At 35.6% G+C, this 22363-nt stretch overlaps 2 protein-coding genes across 2 annotated transcripts; one reads left to right on the forward strand and one right to left on the reverse strand.

Annotated features, from left to right (window-relative positions):
- Positions 1-3219: 3219 nt before the first annotated feature.
- LOC108985428 (BOI-related E3 ubiquitin-protein ligase 1-like) lies at positions 3220-5020 on the forward strand. Its single transcript, XM_018957720.2, has 3 exons — positions 3220-3492; positions 3617-3971; positions 4283-5020. The coding sequence occupies exons 1-3, from the start codon at positions 3437-3439 to the stop codon at positions 4850-4852; spliced, it is 981 nt and encodes a 326-aa protein (XP_018813265.1). The 5' UTR covers positions 3220-3436; the 3' UTR covers positions 4853-5020.
- Positions 5021-20091: 15071 nt separating this feature from the next.
- On the reverse strand, positions 20092-20622 carry LOC118347963. Its single transcript, XM_035688659.1, has one exon. The coding sequence runs from the start codon at positions 20620-20622 to the stop codon at positions 20092-20094; it is 531 nt and encodes a 176-aa protein (XP_035544552.1).
- Positions 20623-22363: the final 1741 nt, after the last annotated feature.

Here is a 22363-nt window from a genome sequence, read left to right on the forward strand (position 1 = left end):
ATTAATAAATTTTCTTCATAAAAATAATGTTTTTGCTCATCATAAAATTAACTAACTGAGTTATGGTTTTTCCTTCTAGAAATAAGCTTCAAAATCATGTAATTTGGCAAGAAACATGCATGGAATAATAAAGTGTGAAACCAATTTGACAATTTGACCTATATAGAGAGATATAGAGAGAGAGAGAGAGAGAGAGACATGAGTTAATTACTATTACCCGGTCTCTGGATCGAGGTGATCATGATGTATGGGTGGCATCCACGAACAGTACTACTACATGAGAAATAAAAATAAGGGTGGTGTCAAATCATTTTGATCTCAATGAGCAAACGAGGGACTTTTCTTTCTAATTGGCCGGTATGGTTTCTTTATCAATTAGGTCAACAATCACAGCTTAAGCATACATACATATATATATATATGTATGTATATGTCCTAAAATTAAGGTTTTTGGAGGGACCCGGAATCTCCTTTTTTTTTTTTTTTTTTCCACTTTCAAAGAAAAGCATAAGAACTTTATACCAATGACTTGTATTTAACTATAATATTATATCATTTAGCTGCATGCCCATTTCATAAAGTTCTCCAAAATTGTGTTAAAGTGGTTTTTGTTTCATCTCATGTTTACAAGATTACGTTTTCACGAGAGCATCAAATGTATTAAGAAAATATCACGATATCCATTATATATATATATATATATATATATATATATATATATAGTAGTAGTAGTGCAAAGTTTGTGGCACAAGTTCCTTAATTTTCTTTTGGCCTTTTCTTTTTGTAGGTTCTTTTTTCGACCATCCAAGCAACAAAGGTTAACATCATAAGGGAAGGACGAGATGAAGGTGCAACTTCTAGGTTGTCAAAAACCCACATTAGCACGTTTGACAACTTTTTGAATCATCATAGAATCTTCCGAGTGGTTGGAAAAAGCAAACCTTTGAAGATAAGAAAGTATTAAATTTAATTTTATATTTCTGAAGAAAAGAAAAAGATCGATTGGCCGGTTATAGTGGCTATTGATGTCAAAAAACACTACTTTCAAATGGGAGATGGGCATTTTATTTTATTTTTTCTGTTTTATTTTGGTGGCGCAGAGGAACTCGATCGATCGTGGGCATGTGGCGATATCTAAACACTTGGAAAATTCATATGGGTTAATGACATGCATGATGTTCCATGCTAGCTAACGCAACCAAAATGGATTTTCATAGGTAGGTTTGGACTTTAATTGGAGTACTTTGTCATGTTAGGGGACAAATTTGCTGAAGTTTGTGAACACGTTACTTTCCATGTTTCGACTCATGATCCCATCCATATATGCATTCTTATTCATGTATATATATAATAATTTATTCAAACATTGCGCGCTTATGCAATTTGACATTTTATATTTTATCATGCACGTATTTATAATAATCTATCCATTATTAATTATATATAAGTTTCCTAGGATATCTAGATCGGCGCGCATTGTGCACAACAACTCATGATCCACATATGTTGAAACCTCGAGGTTTTATTGGAAAATGAAATTTTATATGTAATTAAAGATATAAATTGTTCATGAATAGTTTAATTGATGTATATATCCAATAAAAATATAACATAAACAATTAAAATTATATTTTTCTTATATCAGCAAGACAAATAATAATTTCACATCGATAATTACAACAAAGGTGGTAAGCTACCTATTTGAGGTGGCTAAAGTGGAGCTAGCTTTTTGTTTTCTTTTGAGGTGGCTAAAGTGGAGCTAGCTAGCTAGCTTTGAAGGGTGTGGAGAAACTGTGGGATGATGAAAGCAAGCAATAAAAGCAATAATAGAAGAGAAAGGAGAGAGAGAGAGGGAGAGAGAGAAGATGATGGGACCGAGTTTGGGGCAGTGGACGTGGGAATCCATACATGTACATTTATTTGATCGCTTTTTTGGTGGCAACTCTTTTTCTTTCTTTAATGTATGTAAGCTATCTCTGATCTCTTTCTTTTCAGTACATATCGTGGTGTGCGTGCTTGTGGGGGGATTACTTTAAGAGATATTGATGTTAGATAGTCTCGGACACGGCGTGATCGATGGACTGTTCCATCAGTACTGCCCACTCCCTTTTTAATCGGTCAATATCCTATCATTAATATGGTTGCAGGATTTGGCTCTTTTAACCCTATATTTGGTGAGGGGTGGGGAACCCATTTTTGTTGCTCAAAATCTTGGCCATCAATTTTCTTAAATTTCTTAATATTCGTTTAATTAGGCAGTTGAGATAAAAAATAAATAAAAATATTTTATTAAAAATTATAATAATAAATTATTATAATAAATTTTTTTTATTATAATTTATATAAAAAATTATAAAAATTATATAAAATAAAATAATTTAATTTTAAGTCTTTAATTTTAACATATTATATAATCCTTTGCTCTTGTCCTTGGCATTATAATTGCAGCCAAATCCAAAGCTTGAAGGTCCCCACCACACTGAAAAATTCATCTAACCTACAACTTCTCTATCATGTAAGCAATAGGGACTAGAGAGAGGTACCTTAATTCACAAGGTAGGTAGATAAGACAGAGATAAATTTTCAAACACGTGTTACAGTGGGCTTGAAAATAATTAATGAAACGGACACAAAAAAGATTATTTGAATGTTTAGAGAAGAATTGAATCATAATCTCCTTCCTATAGCTCCCAGCCCACATCACATGCGATGTACACTCTCCAAAAAAACAAAAAGGAAAAGATGATGATTCCCTTCAATCTTCATTACCTGCCTAGTTGCCCGTACACACAGTCACCGGTTAAAATGAAGCAGAAAAGGGTCCCACAAAAGTGGGTCCCATCTCATTACATCAACAGTTTTTTTTTTTTTTAAATCTATTTAAAACTTAAAAGGAAGCGCAAATAAGGTGATAATTAATTTAGTTTATATATCGGCTCAATCTTTCTGTGCTTTGGACCGTAGCATCTGCCTACGTGGCGGAGCTTTGTTGAGACACCACTTGGGTCATTACGTGGCCGATATGCAGCATGTCCTTGACCGGACGTTGTCACAGCACGTTACATGTTATCTACAGACAAGAACAGTAACGTGAACTTCCAAAAAAGTCCCTAAATGTCTGGTACAATTTCGGAAACACATTAGTACGTACTCCGAAATTAGTATATAAAAATATAATAATCACTATATATATCAACTATATATATAATGGAATTTCGGTCTCCGAAAGTCTTTGACTCTCCCTATCTATAAACACAAACCAAAGCCTAAAAAACTCATTATTTCCATCCAGCCTTCCTACTCGCCACCTCTATTGCATGCTCTGCCTCATTCTCTCTTCATTGTCCCTCTGTCTCTCTCTGCACAACCATAAAAACGAAGCGAGAAGAAAGTGGCTGCACGATTCACAGAAAAGGGCCAAGGAATACCAACTTTCATGGCAGTTGAAGCTCGTCATACGTACCTATTCCCTTCTCAGTTAATCACAAATAGGTAGGTACCATCGGCCTCTTTAGCCCTTCTTCACTTGGGGTCTTTTTTCTTATCCCATGGCGGCTTTTCCTCGTTTTCTATGGCTTGCTCTACCTTTCTGATTTGTTGGTTGAATTTTTTTCAGGGAGTTTGTCAAATCTAATCCGGGAAAAGCCGATATATATGGTGCCCAGATGTTCTCTGGACTGCCTTTGGCTGGAACAATGCCTGAAATGCAACCGGGTTTTAACCAATCATCCGCAGATTGCAATCTGGTTTCTTCTCAAACTTTCATGAATAAGGCTGATAGTGGGCTCTCCTACACCATCCCTGATCGGAGAAAGCGTCCTACGGATTCGTTCAACGAGCTTAATGCTTTGACAGCCCCTCAAAAGAGATCCAAAGCATCCGGGTTGTCGTCTTTTCTGGACCAGGACATCATCTTCCAGGCTCAGCAACAACAACAACAGGCAGAGATCGATCGGTTTTTTGCCCAATATGTAATTTTCTATTCTTTGCTCTGTCTTCCAATTTTTTTTTTTAAGTTTTCCAAAGAAACTGGTGAAAAGGAAAAGGGAAATAATCGTTTTATGGTTTTAACATTTTCTTATCGTTTTGGTCACAAAGAAGGTGAAAAATCAGATAAAGTATGTGTTCTAAAAAGGGTGACTTGTTTTCTTAACAAATGATATCGCTATTTGGTTTTTTATCCGTGTTTTGTATTGATTATTATAAGCAAAGCTCTCGTTCTATGAAATTAGTCCCCTAATATTCAATGAACTAATTGTATTCTTTACTGATCTCTCAACAGGCAGAAAAAGTAAGTTCGAAACTTGAGGAGCAAAAAAGAATGCTGGTGTCAGCATGCCAGGAAAACTTCACGAAGAAATTGAAAGAAAAAGACGAAGAGATTCAGAGAATAGGAAAGCTGAATTGGGTCCTTCAAGAAAGAGTGAAAAGCCTGTGGTTAGAGAACCAGATTTGGAGGGACTTGGCGCAAACAAACGAGGCCACGGCCAACAATCTTCGCAGCGATCTAGAGCAAGTGCTGGCCAACGTAAGCAAGGACAGCGACGCAGAGTCCAGCTGCGGGAGCAACGACATGGGCCGGTGCGTGGTGGGGGAGGAAGTCGATCAGGAGCAGGAGGAGATTGCTACGACGACGGTGAGAGACAAGGCGTTGGTTGGTGGTTGCGGCGGTGGCGGTGGTGGTGGGCACAGCCACAGAATAATGTGTAGGCAGTGTAGGGCGAAGGAGTCAAGGGTGTTGTTGCTGCCATGCAGGCATCTATGCCTCTGTACTACTTGTGGGTCCAGTCTTCGCAATTGCCCAGTATGTCATTCTGCCATCAATGCTAGCGTGCATGTCAATTTCTCATAGCTAGCTTGGGGACAAAAAAGAAAATTATGAAAAAAACAAAGTGCAAATACCTGGTAGATGAAGGGAAAAAAAAAAAAAAAGTGACAAATTACAGAAACATTTTTGTATTTTTGTTTCCGACTTTGTTAGATAATTTTGATATTTTTTTTGTGAGTCTTTTTTAGAGCTAATATTTGCCACCAAAGTCTTGATAATTACTATGCTTGATAATTTATTTTCTAGCCAAAACCCAGAAGTCAAATTCGATGCATTAATATTATAGATACATAGTAGCCATCCCCTTTTTATGTCTCGCAAATGTCGCATATTCGTGCAATTAATTGTAATATAGTGGGGGCAATTAATTGTCTGTATGTGAGGCGAGAGGCCAGGAGGCAGAAGACAAGTCTTTTCTTGGGCGTCGTGGTGGCGGTGGTGGTAAGTGTGGTGATCCCCACCTTTGAATTGAAAAGTTTGATGGGTGGTGAAGGTGAAAGAAAACAACACGAGGAATACGGGGCATCAATTTCATAAATGCCTCCCACTCCTTTCCTTCTTTCGTCTGGCCTAGGCAGCCACAGCCAGCCAACCCCACTGTCCACTGCCTTTCGAAACAGATGGTTCAGACATTACCTGGCCATCCTCCATGCTTTTACAAACCGACAGACTATGTTTAAAACATTCATAATGGGTAAGTTTTTGTTTCGAGGAAACTGCTAAAATGCCATGTCGTCATGATCTTCATCACTCCCGTACTTTTAAATATTGTCCCTTTTTTAACCCCTTTTTTTTTTTTCAATTGTTCTCATTAAGAAAATCTTATTAAGAAATCTGGTCATGAGTCCAACTATTTCTTTTCGAAAAATAGGTATCTATGACCAATTATTTACTAGGAGAATAGATTATACATATTAATTTTATTGTAGTGTATCATTAATGAGAGCCCACGAGCTGGCCAATGAATTAAAATAGCACCTTTATGATAATTTTCCATATATACTAAAAAAGAGAACTTTTTGATAGTCAAGCTATATATGATAATTTCTCTACAAATGGTTTTCCCACTGAAGAAGATGATCATCGTGATCTGCCAAATGCATTATATTCTTACTTACTCAACCACCCTATATTTGGATCCATCATTATTCCAATATACTCGAGCACTATCCCCCAATAACATATGTCCGTTACCTACCCTAGCTAGTTAAGAATTAAATTTTAAAAAACAAAGAACTTGCAATATATATATATATATATAGTACTGCGTCAAGTCTTCCTAGTAAACAAACATTTCAATGACTTTGTAAAAAGTTAAATTCTTTAGTGGCATAATTGGAGACCCACCGGGGCAATCGATGTGATGGCAATATCTAATTATAATGCCCTATATATGCAGGAATCTGATCTCCCTTACCTTTATTTTTTCTTTTCTTTAGAAAAAGGAAACCCATTTTAAGTTAAAGGATAATTGATCATTACTTTCGATCCTAATGGTCACATCTGTCATGTAAAATAAGAAAATAAGAAAGTTAATGTATAAATTTAAAATATGATGATGATGATCATCACATTTGTCAACAAGAGTTAAAGTATGATTATTGGGGTTGTACTTGTCAATTGAGATTAAATGATTGGCACGTTTCTATCTTTCATCATGATTCCCCCTCCAATGCCATCTTCCTCATCTCTCGTTTTTCTCCATTCTTTTTTCACGGCAAGTTGTTCATATAAATCTTCTCTTTTATTTTATTAGATCTCCTTTCATTTTATGGAGATTTTTTAACCTAGTTATATATAATTTTTAAAAAGAATATACTAGATAAAATTTTTAATAAAATATAGAAACTCCCGTGTCTTACGCATAAGATATATACAAACATTGGGGTGTCAGTTTCCTTACACGTTATAAGATCTGACACTTTTTTTCCTCGCTCTCAGCAGCGGCATCTGATCTGATATTGATGAGGTGCACACCAATTCATACCCTACGTTTAGGTATCCCACTTACGGATAACCGAGCACCGACACGTACATCTATTAATCTCGTATATATATGTGCAATATGTACGCCACACTACCACAGAAATAGCTAGCATGTGAGGGGTTGTCCCCACACTAAAGCTAGCTTTTACTGTCATGGATTTATGCCCTGCCATAGTACTCTCTCTTTCTCGGGTGGGATCGATTACCTAACCTAAAAAAAGAGGTCCCCAGAAAAATATGCAGAAAGATTGATTAGCGTACGTTAGTGGGTTTGTCAGATGGACGCGTGGGATTATTGGCCTGGTACTGCGTAATGTGCGTACTGTACTGCATGGCAGGACCAGAGTTTAGGCATGGCGCCAGAGATGGATGGTGCTAGACCTGGATCCTGGAGGCTGCAATGCCGACAAATTATGGGCGACTAAAAATAGCGTATCGGGGTCGCTGCGGGGGGGCCGCGCGCTAACGTACAGAGATCTGGCCGTCACATCATAGTTAATTTTTATGTTCGTTTATCCATCCATGCATGCCAGTGGGGTTGGTTTGGTTTTCTGGTTGTCTCTCGTAAAATTGTCTTTTGAATAGAGACAAATTGTGCGTGGATCTACGTGAGAAAAAAAGAAAAAAAAGGGGTTCGTATCTTATTTTTAGGTCCATCAACTCGTTGTGGTGTTGTCTAGCCCGGTTCCATATAGACCAAAACAAGAAATTATGATCCAGATATTGTCCTTTTTCACTCGGGAAATGCCTCTTTCTTTCTTTCTTTTTTTCGGGGGAGTGCCTTTCGGTGCTTTCTGGAATCCATTGAGATTTTCGATAACAAAAAGGCAAAATAATCAAGCCAAGTTTCTCAAAAAGAGAAGGTTGTAGGTATCTGTCCTTTCTGTCTGCAGAAAATCTCCTGGCTATATATAGATGGTAATTATATTTGCACAGAAAAAAGATATATATAGGAAATAGACGTTCTATAAGTAAAATAAGAGAGCACTCATGCTTTAATTTTTGAGATTCGGTTTATAAATACAAAGAACAAACAAAAAAGAAACCACCACCACGTACGGCAAAGACGTGACTCAAGAAAGTAAAGAGCTTATCTGGTTCTGGTGCAAATAATTACTATTTATCGTGATTTTAAATGGTTTTTCAAAACTGATACCAGCGGTGCCTTTTTCAGGATGCCGTATATATGTGAAACAATTTAAGAAATTAGCTGAGGTTTGTTGGATTTAAAAAACAGAGAGAGAGAGAATACAATATTTACTTATCTTTTTATAATAAATTCGCATGATTTCTTTTTATAGAAAATAGATTTAATTTATTATGAAAGTGATGTTATAACTGTGACTTGATATATATAAAAAAAATCTCATGTTACAAGTCAAAAACTATATGACGTTAGAAGAGTTTTGCGACATACATTAATCGTCGCAAAAACTCATTTGCGATGAAGTAAATAATCCCATAAAAATATATATATATATATATAAGTGAAACGTTTCATTAGTACTAGTACTACTATCTTCGTAACTTTTTTATTGCACAATTAGTACTAGTACTACATAACTTTTTTATTGCACGTACAATCAGTACTAGTATTACTATCTTCATAAAACAGCAAAAGCATAGACAACTAAAATTTAATAAAGAGTACTTGAAAATCCCTTTTGTTGAGCTAGAAAACGAACAACACATTCATAAGACAAAGCGCATCCAATACCCATCCTCCATACACCCTACAATCTAATCCCATAAAGTTAAAATGTTCACTAATTTGTACTGGGCCTTTTAGAAGTTAAAAGAACTATAAACCTATCAACTAGAAGAGAAAAGAAGAAACAATTTTATATATTTGTATGTATTTATGTGTGTATATATAACTTTTTCATACACCACTTTTTCAGACACCACCAATGCATGCACATAATCACAGTACCACCTAATCATTATGGAGAGCCCTATATAGAGAAAATGAAGACAGATCAATTGCTCTAACACTGTAGGCCTAGCTAGGAAAAGAGGCTGAGCAGCGAATGCCTTACCCAGCCACTATTGATCCTATGTTGCTTCATATAGAGAAAGGTGGCGGTGGTGTGGTGGGGTTGCTGCAACGGGCTGTGTGCGGCGGAGGCTTGAGGGAGAAAAGAGATTGGGGAGGGGAGGGCGAGGGAGACACCTGGAGAGAAATAAATTGAGGGGAAAAGATGTGGTTTAAATTTTATTATCTTTTTCAGTATTTTTCATTTGCCGTTAATAAACATTAAGTGTTCCAGATTATTTTTACGACGACCATTTTCACCGCAATAATGTCTATTACGGCGATTTCTAAATTTGACGCATGGGAAATGGTGCTGCAGTAAAGAATATTTTCTTGTGACGACTAAAATCACTGCAATAGATGTAAAAGTCACCGCAATAAAATAAACAGTAAATTCTCGCTCATGATTTTAAAACTTTACGCTGGAATTAAACGGCGACTTTAAAATCACTGCAAATAAAACCTATTTGCGACGATTTTTTTTTTCAGCGATTTTAAAATCACTGAAAAAAGTCCAATTTCTTGAAGTGATTGCATGATTTGAATGCGAGTCATCTATGACATTCATATGAAAAGCTAGTTAGACGGGAAACAAATTAAAATCATTAGTGTGATGTGATCAAGGCAAAGAGCTGCATGCAAGCAAATCATGAATATATATTGATCACTTGATCATGATCAAAATATATATAATTACGTCCGGTGGTATGCAGAACAATTTAGAGACAAATAAATCATCATTGCATGCACTAGCTAGCTAATTAAGTAGAATTAGCTAGCAAAACGTAATGATTTTTAGCACTTCCTCATCAACATATATCGATCGATCATTTTGTTAAAGTATCATTAATTATTGCTTGAATCTTCAAAAAGGCCTCTCCAAGTACTCATCATAACTGAAAATGCATGCGTTATTGTTAATGTACGTACTGAGGTAATAATCAGTACTACTCATGTCTTTAATTAGTTCTTCACTTAAAATTAAGTATGTTCTTTTATCATATATATATATATATATATCTTTTTTTAATTACATTAAGTAATATTTTTCGTCTTATATACGTACACAGAGAGACAAGCAGCTGCTGGCCGGATTAATGCCCATTTGTCTTCCCCGGCCAGCCATTTGAATTCAAGTCATACAGCGAATTAAGATGATAGTAGTAGTGTTTCTGTGCGCATATATAATTTATATATCTCATTCAAAATGGTGTCAATATCTAGAATCTTTCGAAAATGTCCTAACAATAATAATCTAATTAAATACAACGTTATCTTTTGTCTTTATTATCTTTCATAAGTTATATATGGCAATATATTATTCTGCTAGCTAGCTAGTTCATGGCATCCTATAAGAGAAAAAAAAATGTTTAAAAAAGGAACTAATTAATTATAAAGGAAAAGTACCCTCCAACTCCTTGCTTCGATCTTGGTATAATGGTATCGACGTGCCATGCGCCATTGGGGGGATTGAGATGATCATATATTCCAAGTACTCCATAAAAGGAAAAAAAAATATAGAATAAACTTTTGCAAGCTAGATAGGTAGCTAGGTTATTAAATGATGACGAGGTTTTACATGAAAGCAACGTATGATATATGATTAATTTATCAATATGTTTTAGGCATGATGGGGCCATTAAATTGGGAACCGTACGACCAGCAAGTTTTAATTAAATATAATTAGCATTATCCTTGTATTTTGGGAAAATATATATAAGATCAAAATATTAAACATCACTATTATCTTTAATTAGTTTATTATAAGATCAAACGGTTTGGTTGTAAAATGTACAATTTACTCCAATAATTAACAATTTATAACATCATGTGAATTGCTCACTAATTTTTTAATTTTAATTTTTAATTTTGTACGGAGATGATATAATATGATCTGCATGCCTTTTATTATTTTTCTAAGTGATTCAAAGGAAGTAAACAACTAATTAATTAAATGCATATATATATAATTAGTTGCTTACTAATTATTAATTAGTCAGATCAAATATATGATCCGCTAGCTAGCTGATCCAGACACGCACGGCGTTGATCATTCACTGTCGTCTTGAAGTATGAATATGATGCATATCGACTAGTCTTACGATCCGATCGAGACCATATATATATATGCATATACATGATATATTTCATTCTTGCATATATGGGCGGCCCAGAAATTTGAATGAAAATAATGCATCTGAATTATTAATTATGACCATCCTTTAATAATTCTATTAATTTATAAGTAGCCTTATTCGTCCTTACTGCATGGATTTGGTGCTAGCTAGCTAGATATTTAACTCATACATTTATTTTGATAAAGTATTTTTCTTAAATAATTAAATTCATGGTCTTGGAGTTTAGTCCCCAAAAAACCCTTATTTTAGTCTATCACTAGCACAGTCACGCAAATCCCATTTAGCTCTACACAATTCATTAACCTAATTGCACGAAATCCAGCACTATCTTAATTAGCATTATCATGATATACATGCATGATAAATATAGTACTTATAAGTACTTTCATATAATATATATGTGTGTGTGTGTGTGTGTAAATAAAAGTAATTATTTAAATATATATCATTGAATAATATTGCTACGAGTAATTATATATAGTGAAAACTAACTTATCATAACATTAGGCCGGTTCAAATATGCACACAGAATATATATATAAATGCAGCTTGTAGTACTATATTTTTTAGTTCGTCCTGGAGATTTGATTTTTATAGGGATCATGAGGCAGTTGCGGCTATTTCCAAGTTATAACACTGACTTACTTGCCATGCACATGACGTACGTAGCAAATCTTACTATAATTTCTATGTATTTTAATCCCATATATATATATATGTATGAATGTATGATGAATGACCTTATAACAATAATTAAGTAGCTAGAGTTGTTTATAAATTAATATAATATATCAGTAGTAGTACCCCAAATTAAAGAGAATATTATATATCATTGATATAGCAGGAACTAGGTCACAGATAGAGTTTTTATCACTAATAATATATAATACAATTAAGTTTTTTTCTTCTTTTAATTCTTGTTGCATGCTTTGAATCCTATATAATATATATATATATATATATATATATATATTTATGGCAGTACTATTCTCGGTGTTAGTTTCTGTCAACGTAACTTGAGGAAATTAGAGGACCGGAGAGATAATTTTCAAAGTTAGATTAATGATCATAAGATAATGATGATCATGCACTTAAATAAATTATGTACAAAAATACGACAGTCCTACATGATGGCAGGCCAGCGGGCAGGGATGATCCTTATAATATTATATGGCAGACATGATGATCATCATGGAGACTAAAGAAATTACGACTTTTAACGTATCCTGCGCTCATTAATTAAGATCTGGCATGCATGCATGTGACATTCAAAATCAATCTTTATATATTAAACTAATCTGATCTCCATATTTTTTTTCCCCGAATTTTGATCCTTCTTAATTATAATAAACTAACAACTTACGTACGTGACATTAAAATGATCCGGACTTCTCGTTTTCCAAATATTAGTTGAAAAGGTTTTAATTTAATTAATTATATAATTGTATGCATCTTCAGTGGTTATATATCTTTGCTCGATACATTTCACATGACCTAGCAGCTTATTGCTGATCATGTTCGGAAATCCTAATTTTCCTCCATATCGATCCGACCAATGAATCTAATTCAAAGGTGGTCGAAATTTGAAAGCTCACGTTGTTGGTTATAAGAATGTATAAAACATTTCTAAACGACAAACATGATTATATTAATGGAGACTGCAATAATATTAATTGTTCATGATCATTAGATATTTGATTATTTTCTAAAAACTCCTTCATCATGTGTGGTACGTACTGGATCGGCCGCTCGATCACATGAAGAACAAAATGATATGGATCTTGAACTTTTTGTTCATGAATTTTTTGGCCATGGCGGCCTATTATATATAGATTCATGCACTTGATCATGATCATGAGAAAAACATGTATATATATAAGCAGTAGACTACTACTCTTTTATTTCGTTTTCTGTCCTCAAAATAAAACAGATGTGTATTACATCAAAATCAAATCAACACACATTCAAAAATAAAGGTCAGCTGGCCTGTCGCTTAATTGCTCCGGATGTCCCACTTGCATGCATGCCGCCCTAATTCAAAGTTCATTTTCTGGGTAAACAAACAAATAAAAAAGGAATCCATTTTTTTTTTCAACCATTATTATTTCTTGATCGATCTCATGTGATTGTGATAAGCATGACAATGAAATAATTATTGGGGTTTCGAAAGGATCGAGTGGTTGGTACGTAAGGAGTAAGATATATATGAATTATATATAGTACTCTTTTGTTTGATTTATTAGGTGGAAGATGAGACTAATATATACATATATATATATATGTTTTTAATTATTAATGCTTTCTTAACATCACAAACAACATCACTGACCATGCATGATTTCTAAGCTAATTAACCAAAGATTTAAGCCAACCATGCACCGTCAAGTCTTTTTCACCCACAGGGATCGAATCACATAGAGAGAGAGAGAGAGTCAATAAACCGATTTTAACTACTTTTGCTTCCTGTCTTGTCGTTCTTTTCGAAAGCAAAAAAGAAATTGAACACAAACGAGTCATGCATGTCATATGTAGAATCACATCTCTATGCCATGTATTGGGCCATTAAATTCCTTTAATTTCTTCCAATGGTTTTGTTATCCAACCCCCCTCCCCCGCGGGCGCCCAAAAAAAAAAGGCAAAGTTTTTGGACACGTGAAAACGATCATGCATCAACGGCGAAAAAGTAAGATCACCTTTAGAAAAGGGGTGTCCGCTCATGTAGGTTTCAATAATAGTTGGAATATAACCTGTGGTTGTAATTAAAAATCAAACCATGTGTTAGAAAAAAGAAAAAAAAAAAAAAGAGAAAAAAGGGAAATCTGTCACTTATTGGAAGCCATTAGAGGCATCGATCAATATCAGGACTGACGTACGTATAAGATTAATATAATCAGACTGGATGTATTACTGATCATCATGATCAATTGGTGAAAGCATAGATTCATCACGAGCAATCTCTATCTCTAAGGAATTAGTTTCCTGATGATCCTCATAGATTGGGATCAGCACATGATGCTTAATTGGCCGGACGGTTCTCCACACAATAGATTCATCATGATGCACCTTGTCCCTTAATTTGAAGGAGAATATATATCAGAATCATTCATTAGACATGATGAATCATTTCATGTACTACTGATCAGTGAAGAGATCACTCATGATTGATTCCATAAAACCAGCTTCCACTTGTCTATATAAATATATATATATATATATATATTAAAGAAAAAATATAACCTTCTCGTTATTTGCCAATGGACATTACATCTGCCTATTTTCCTAGCATTTTTCCTCCTTGTTCACTGTATTTTCAAGTTGGAAAATGATATTTTTCATCCTGAATTTTGCCATATGTTAAAACAAGACTTATATAATATTGTATTTTAAGTAATTTTCTTTTGAAGCCTCGTGTGACTAAATTAAGAATAAAGAGTAGTACTACTCCGCTAGTTATTGTATACATACATACATATATATATATATATTATCAACTTTCTTTGAATTCTATTATTATTATATAGATAATTGGTAGGGTGAAAATGTGACAATACATTTTTGCTTTGTTATCAAGGTCATTGCTGATGTCTTGAAGGGAGCTGCATGATCTACGTGTGGGCTGTGGAGCTCATACCCAATGCCCAAAAACAGTGTTTCAGTTGGCTTTTTTTGGTTTTGAAATTAACCAGAGTACGTACACATAATTGTTTTAAACCCGTTTGGATACAATAAATATTTCATCTCATATCATCTCATATAATTATTATAATTTTTTTAAAATTTCACATAAAATATAATCAACATGAATTGAACTTTTTCAAATTTTAAAATAATAATATATTAAAAAAATAATATTTTAACAAAATTTTATTCAACTTTTAACTTTCTCTCATCTTAACTCACTATCCGAAGGATGCAAAGGGCAACTCTCTGATCGAAGCTTGAATCCGTGAATTGCCTCTTAAGAATTATTGGGCCGTAGTTCGGTATTTATTTTAGTCGAACGAGGAGTTTAATCCATTCAAACTAATGAATCATGTGTTCAAAAGCTGTTGGGCTCGGAAGGCATTAGACTTTGGACTTCAAACTAATCTGATATATCTTTATGAGAAACCATGGGTCTGGCCCAATTACGAGTGCCCAACAATATATATATTTTTTTAAATTTAGTACTCAACCAAATTAACAAAGGAAGTCCAAATATCACCAACGCTTTTCTTCCGATTTTTACACTTGTCTTTATTCCCATCCAAACCAAAAGTGAGAATGGGTACTGTATAACATAATGTATGTATAACTTAAAGTAGTAATTTTAAGTGTATTCATGAGTTGTGTAAACGTCACACACTTCTTTTAAAAAAAGAGTGGCGCGTCTATATTAAAAATTTAATTTTTGATTTCATATTTATTTAATTTTTTTAAAATTAATGTTCAGTACTTCCACACTCTATGACTATAAATATTATTTTTCATCTTAAAATACGTACATTAATTTAATTAATTAAAAGAAAAATTATATTTCACATATCAAAATGATATGTGAAAATGTATGTTCACTATGTGAACTTGTAAGTATAATTAATGACTCTAGTTAGAAGTATTTATGGAGTACTTATAGTTATTATAGTTATTATTGTTATTGTTATTATTATTTTTATTTGTGGCTGGCTATAAAGTGGGATTCATCTTTCACCTTCATCCATTGAGGAAGCCAAAGATTTTCTTCTAAGGACTGGAGGATATAATCTTAAGAAAATTTTAAGAAAATAATTTTTAACGACTGATTTTGATTGAATATTCAAAATTTATATAGAGTGCCATAAAAAAAAAAACATAATAGAGCTCAAAGTCTTTATAAAATTTTTAATTATTAGTCTTAAATTCATATACAAAAAAACATGTTATAGTGGTTGAACTCAAAAAATAAAAACGTTAAATTAACTGGATTCTGCACATAAAAAAATATATTTGGGTCTTAAATAAAAGAGACGATTTACAAATTTCCTCTTTCTGGATGAAATTATATTGAATGGTTTGTTTTCGCAGATGAGATGAGATGAGTTTAAATTAAAATTAAAAATTAAATAAAATATTATTAAAATATATTTTTTCAATATTATTTTTATTTTAAGATTTGTAAAAGTTGATTTTTTTTTTATTCTGTGTAAAAATTTTAATAATTAGATGAGATGTATTAATAAATGTTGTGAAAATAAACAAATAACTCTCTTGACGTGGCACCACATAGTGGTGCCACGTGATTTATTAAAAAAATAAAAAATATGAACACAAAGAATGTAAAAGGAATTTAGAATTTCAGACACTATCTCTTTATATTTCGAACACCCTTTCAGTTTGAATTTCTTATTTTTTAAATAAACGATACTACATAGTGGTGCAACGTCAAGAACGATAAATTTTAGATATCCAGTAGCAGTACTATTGTTTAACAATTTCCTAAATTCAAGTAATTTTTAATGAACAGTTACATAATTCAAGGAAAATCATTCATCAAGAACCATTCGTAGATGTGGGGAGATCCACGGGCGGCCCCCACATCTAAAATTATGTGGGGCGATGCACGCATAAATATATCTTAATTGGAAATTAAACCAGACTTTACTATATATATATATATATGTGCAAGTACATTTTTTTTTTTTTTGAATCAAACATGAACTTTCATTTACTGTAAATTATTACAACGCTTGTCCTTTACAGTATATTTTTGTATAAAAATTGGTACTTCTTCCATCCAAATCTGCTCCTCATCATTCACAAGAGCCATTTTTGCCAAATTGTGAGCCACTTCATTACTTTCCCTATGCCTAAATACCACCTTCCAGTTTCTGTGTTGTATCTAAGCTGCTTAATATCTTCAACAATCTTACCACCCCATGAATCCACTTCCTCATCTGACATCACAGCCTCTATTAACTCCTTTGCATCCCCTTCAAAGATCACATCCACTATGCCAGTCTCTATACAGAAAACCATGGCTCTCCAAAGAGCCATACCCTCTGCCAATAATGGATTTTGGACATCCCTTCTTGAAATACCCATTGCAGCCACCACCTCACCCTGTCTATCTCTAATCACCACACCCATTCCCACCTTCGAGAGACCCTTATCCACAGTCCCATCAAAATTAACTTTAAACGCAACATCAGTAGGGCACCTCCAGTAGCATCTTCCTCTTTCCCCACCCTCTCCCTTATTCATATTAGCTCTTTTTTCATTTGCAGAATAAAAACCTTCAAGAACCGTGACAGCTGTTTGTACAACCTTAACTGGCCCCCCAAAACTTCTTCTCAAAAACAAATTTATTCATTCTGTACCATAAGCCCTTCATTATTACAACCACCCTTTCTATTGTTTTTTGGTCAAAGTAGCTGCACAAGTCTAACCACACCTGCACAAGATCATGGGCACCAGTAGGCCACTTGCTGATAGGACTCAGTATATCCCCCCATACATCAATAGCAGCAGAGCAGGACCACATCACATGAGTCACAGTTTCCTCATTCAACTTGCATATTGGACAAAGTGGATCTTCTACAATTTTTTTCTTCCATAAATTTTTTCTTGTAGGCAATAAATCACTAACTGCTCTCCATATGAAAAGCTTTGTAGCAGCGGGCACATTTAGTTCCCAAATCCTTGTCCACACCTCATCTTTATTCTTTTGAGAGGAAGATTCCCCACCTGTTTGCACCATCCTTTGCTGGACCATGTGGTAAGCACTTCTCACCGAGTACTTCCCATCCTTAGTTTGGCCCCACACGAGTTTATCTGTTAAACCCCCTTGACTGATGGGGATTGATCTTACTACCTCAGCTTCCTCCTTTGAAAACACTGCATTAACTAAATCCACCTTCCAGCATCTATTCACCTCATCAATTAAATCACACACTTTTGCCTCAGCTTGCAATATCGATATTGGGGACTGCACACAATGAGTAGATTTAGTAGGTAGCCATCTATGTGTCCAAATCTTTATATCCTTTCCATTTCCCACCCTCCATACTGCCCCTTCCCTAATCACCTTCATTGCTGACCATATACTTTTCCAGATTAATGAAGGAGATCTGCCAAGTGTTGCTTCAAGCACCCTCGAATGCTTATAGTATTTTCCTTTATAAATTTTAGCAACTAAGGATTGAGGTTTTTTTAGTAGCCTCCATCCTTGTTTGGCAAGCATTGCCAAGTTAAAGCTTGTCAATGATCTAAACCCCAAACCTCCCCTCATTTTTGGTCTTCCCAATTCACTCCATTTTCTCCAATGAATACCATTTCCATTCTGACCTTGACTCCACCAGAATCTTGAGAAGAGACCTTCAATTTCAGTGCATAATCTTTTGGGCAAAAGGAAAACCCCCATTGTGTATGTTGGTACAGCTTGCAATACGGCTTTGATCATTATTTCCTTCCCAGCTTTTGAGAGAAAACTTGTCTTCCAGTTTTGAATCTTCAATCATATCCTCTCTTTTATGCTTCGAAAAGCATTATACTTGGACCTCCCCACAAATGCAGGTAAGCCTAGATATCTTTCATAGCTATCACACATCACAGCACTAGCCTCTTGGTTAACCCTCCTCCTATCATCACAACTCGTATTATTGCTGAACATTATAGAAGTTTTTTCCTTGTTTAATGCTTGGCCCGAAGCAGATTCATAGAGTTGTAAAACACCATAAATTCTCCTCCACTCCTCTACTTTTGCCCTACAAAAAAGCACACAGTCGTCAGCAAAAAGTAGATGGTTCACCCTCAAACCACCTTTACACACTGCATTTCCCCTTATATCACCCTGCCTTTCAGCTGTATAAAGCATTTGGCTAAGGCCTTCAGCACAGATGATGAAAAGGTAAGGGGATAGGGGATCCCCTTGCCTTATTCCTCTAGTTGGCCTTATATTTCTTCCAGCCTTTCCATTTACCAACACAGAGAAATTGACTGTTTCCACACATTTCATGAGCAAGCCTGTTATCAAGGACCCAAACCCCAGCTTTAATAGCATTGCCCTCAAGAAAGGCCATATAACTCTATCATAAGCCTTTGACATATCCAATTTGACTGCCATACTCCCTTCACCCCCCCCCCCTCTGCTTCGACTTCATTGAATGTAGCATTTCATAAGCCACCATTATGTTATCAGTTATTAATCTCCCCGGGATAAAAGCACTTTGATTTTGGGAGATCACAGCAGGTAAGGCTTTCTTTATTCTATTTGCAAGGACCTTTGCAATGAGTTTCAAAAGCACATTACACAGGCTAATTGGCCTGAACTCCTTCACTGAGCAAAGGTTTTTTACTTTTGGAATCAAAGCAATCAGGGTATGATTTAACTCCATGCTTATCTCACCACCATTCAGCACCTCTAAAACTGCTTTGCAGGTCTCATCTTTGACAGTTTCCCAATGATTTTGGTAAAAGCCTGCCCCAAAACCATCGGGCCTCGGGGACTTCATGGGAGACATATGCTTTAAAGCCAATTCCACTTCACCCGTAGTAAACTCTCTCTCTAAACCCCTCCTCATATCATCATCAATTTTGAGACTAGAGTGATGTACACAATTCATAATATCAGTAGTGGAAGGATTTGATGTTGTATAAATCTTCCTGAAATAATTCCAAAAAGTAAGCTCCACCTCATAATCAGCCTCCACCATCCTTCCTTCTTCATTCATAATGGATTTAATAGTATTTTTCTTTTTTCTTTGACTTGCACAAGCATGAAAGAATTGAGTATTCTTATCACCCTGTGCTAGCCATTGTTTTTTAGCTCTCTGCTTCCATCTCAAGTCCTCCTGCTCCAGCAAGAAACCCAGCTCTCCTCTCAATCTTTTTATTTCTCCCATCTTCTTTGGCTGTTCATCAGCTTCCAGAATGTTTAACCTCTCAGTTTTTACCTTTATTGCCCCCTCTCTAGCCCTTATTGATCCCCTGCACCATTTGCTTAAGGCCCTTCTACATCCAGTTAGCAATTTCTGCATCTTTTTCAAAGGCCTCCTCTCATTTTTATCTTTTTCCCATTCCTCCATTATAATTTTACTGCACTCATCCTCCATACCCCAGCTCATCTCATACTTAAAATTTCTTTTTTGCTAAAAACCTTCAGCCAACCCTCCCACAGTTAGAACCAAGGCCTTGTGGTCAGAAACCTGTGTTCCAAGTATCTCTACCATCCTCTCCATAAATCTGCACATCCACCTTTGGTTAGCCACCCCACGATCTAGTCTTTCTTTTATGAAAGTATGGTCCTCATGCCCATTTGACCAAGTGAATTTATTTCCTATCCAGCCCATATCATAAAGCCCTGCCCACTCCAACCCCTCCCTAAACCGAGTCATTTGCCCCTCACTTCTTTCCCTCCCTCCCACCTTTTCATCTTGAGAGATTATTTCGTTGAAATCCCCCACCACACACCACGCAATCCCCTCTTGAGGCTTTAACTCTTTTAGAAGCTCCCAAGATTTTTCTCTTTTACTAGCATCGGGATTTCCGTAAAAACCAGTCAGCAGCCAATCATCCTCCCCCCTTCTTCCTTTAACCCATAGGTTGATGTGCCATTGGGAGTAATTAAGTAATTCCACCTGGTCCTCCTTTTTCCATAAAACCATCAGCCCTCCACTCATTCCCCTCAATTCAACAACAATACATCATTCCATTCCCCATTTCCTCTTAATCCCATCAGCTTTCTCAGTACGCATTCTTGTCTCTATTAAAAAGACAATCTCGGGTCTCTTTTCCTTTGCTATTAAGCAAAGACACTGAACTGTCCGGGGGTTCCCAAGCCCCAGGCAGTTCCAACTAAGGATTTTCATGGCTCTTGGCGGGGCTGCCCAACAGCCTCCGCCAATCTACACTCAAAGTGCTCCTCATCACATAATTTTAGCTTCTTCCTAATACCATCAGTCTACTCCTGCTTCCCTTCTCTTTTTTTACTACTCACCAGATTCGACAAGTTGTAAGCCTTCCCCTTCTCTCTGGCCCTTCTCTTCTAACAGCCATTTTTCTTCATACTAGACTCTATGTTCTTCACTTTAGTACTGTCACTTTCAGCATCTTCCTCTACCTCCTTTTTTTCACTTAAAATCATCTGGCCAGCACTCTCACTCGATTCCACCTCCCCTTCCCCCTTCTCCCTCATTTTCATTTTTGCCCCATGCTCCTCACATTCTCCCTCCTTAGTTATGTTCTCATCTTCTACCCCAAATTCCTCACACCTAAACCCCTCATTCTTTTTTTCTGTCTCCATGCCAACATCCTTCCTCCATGTTTTTTCCTTCCCCTCACTCCCAGATCTAGCCCTATATCCATTATATCTCCCTTTTTGAGCCACCTCTGCCCTTAACCATGAACCAAACTGGGCAAAATCCTCCCCCATTTCCTCCCTCAAACGAGAACCCAAACCACACCCTCCCTCCCCGTGTACTAACCAACCACAATTGAAACAAATACGAGGTAACTTTTCATACCTCAGTGTTGTCCAAACTTGCCTCCCATTCACCTTGACCAATCTCCCTCGTGCCAGTGTTTTGTGCAGTTGGATCTCCACTCTGATTCTTAAGAATTGTCCCCGACCAACACCATCATTTGGAACCTCCACATCCAAAACCTTCCCAGAGAACTGCCTATATGGACCCCTCCTTCCCGAGTCATACAGACCATTGGAAGCTCATGAAGCTGTATCCAGAACACTTCAGTAGAGAAATCCCACTGATATGGTTGCGAGAATTCATCGAACACCTTTAAGACAAACAGGTGGCTATCGAATAGCCATGGTCTTCCCTCTAGAATCCTTATCTTATCTTCCTTAGTCCCAAAGGTTATCACGAACAGATTCCTTCCAACAACCCTGAAATTTTGCCGGACAACTCACTCTCCAGATCCTAGTCATAATCGTAGCAACCGCATCACAACTAATCGCCCTCTCCATACATATCTTCCCAATCAAGCTTCTCTCCCCCTTCTCCCGAACAACATCCACAGATACCGTATCCCAATCAATCCCTACCTTCTCTTCCTCTGATAATCGAAGATTACCCCACTTCCATTCGAGTCCGTCCATCTCTACATTAGTCGACTCTACCATTTCTCGATCTCACTCCTCACAGATCCCTAATGATAATTACTAACTTTTTCACCACCTCAATTTTCACGGGAGAGAAAACAAAGAGGAGACTTGGACAGTTTGTTGTGGATATCCTTTCGTATATGTGCAAGTACATTATAATGACATTATGATCATTAATGTTTCATCGATCATTAAGTTTGCTTTAAATATCAAGTTGAAATAAAAAAAAATGACTCAATGAGATATAATATCTAATATTGCCAAAATTAAGCATGTAGATTTTTTGTTCTTTTTTTATT

Source organism: Juglans regia, chromosome 3 (genome assembly GCF_001411555.2).
Source record: "Juglans regia cultivar Chandler chromosome 3, Walnut 2.0, whole genome shotgun sequence".
Classification (NCBI taxonomy): Eukaryota; Viridiplantae; Streptophyta; class Magnoliopsida; order Fagales; family Juglandaceae; genus Juglans; species Juglans regia.

Bases quoted from the DNA above. Each gene is read 5' to 3' on its own strand.
- LOC108985428 (XM_018957720.2), top strand. From the start codon at position 3,437: ATGGCAGTTGAAGCTCGTCATACGTACCTATTCCCTTCTCAGTTAATC. The intron at 3,493-3,616 runs GTAGGTACCATC...AATTTTTTTCAG, and splicing joins TCTCAGTTAATCACAAATAG to GGAGTTTGTCAAATCTAATC. The intron at 3,972-4,282 runs GTAATTTTCTAT...ATCTCTCAACAG, and splicing joins ATCGGTTTTTTGCCCAATAT to GCAGAAAAAGTAAGTTCGAA.
- LOC118347963 (XM_035688659.1), bottom strand. From the start codon at position 20,622: ATGAGTGGAGGGCTGATGGTTTTATGGAAAAAGGAGGACCAGGTGGAA.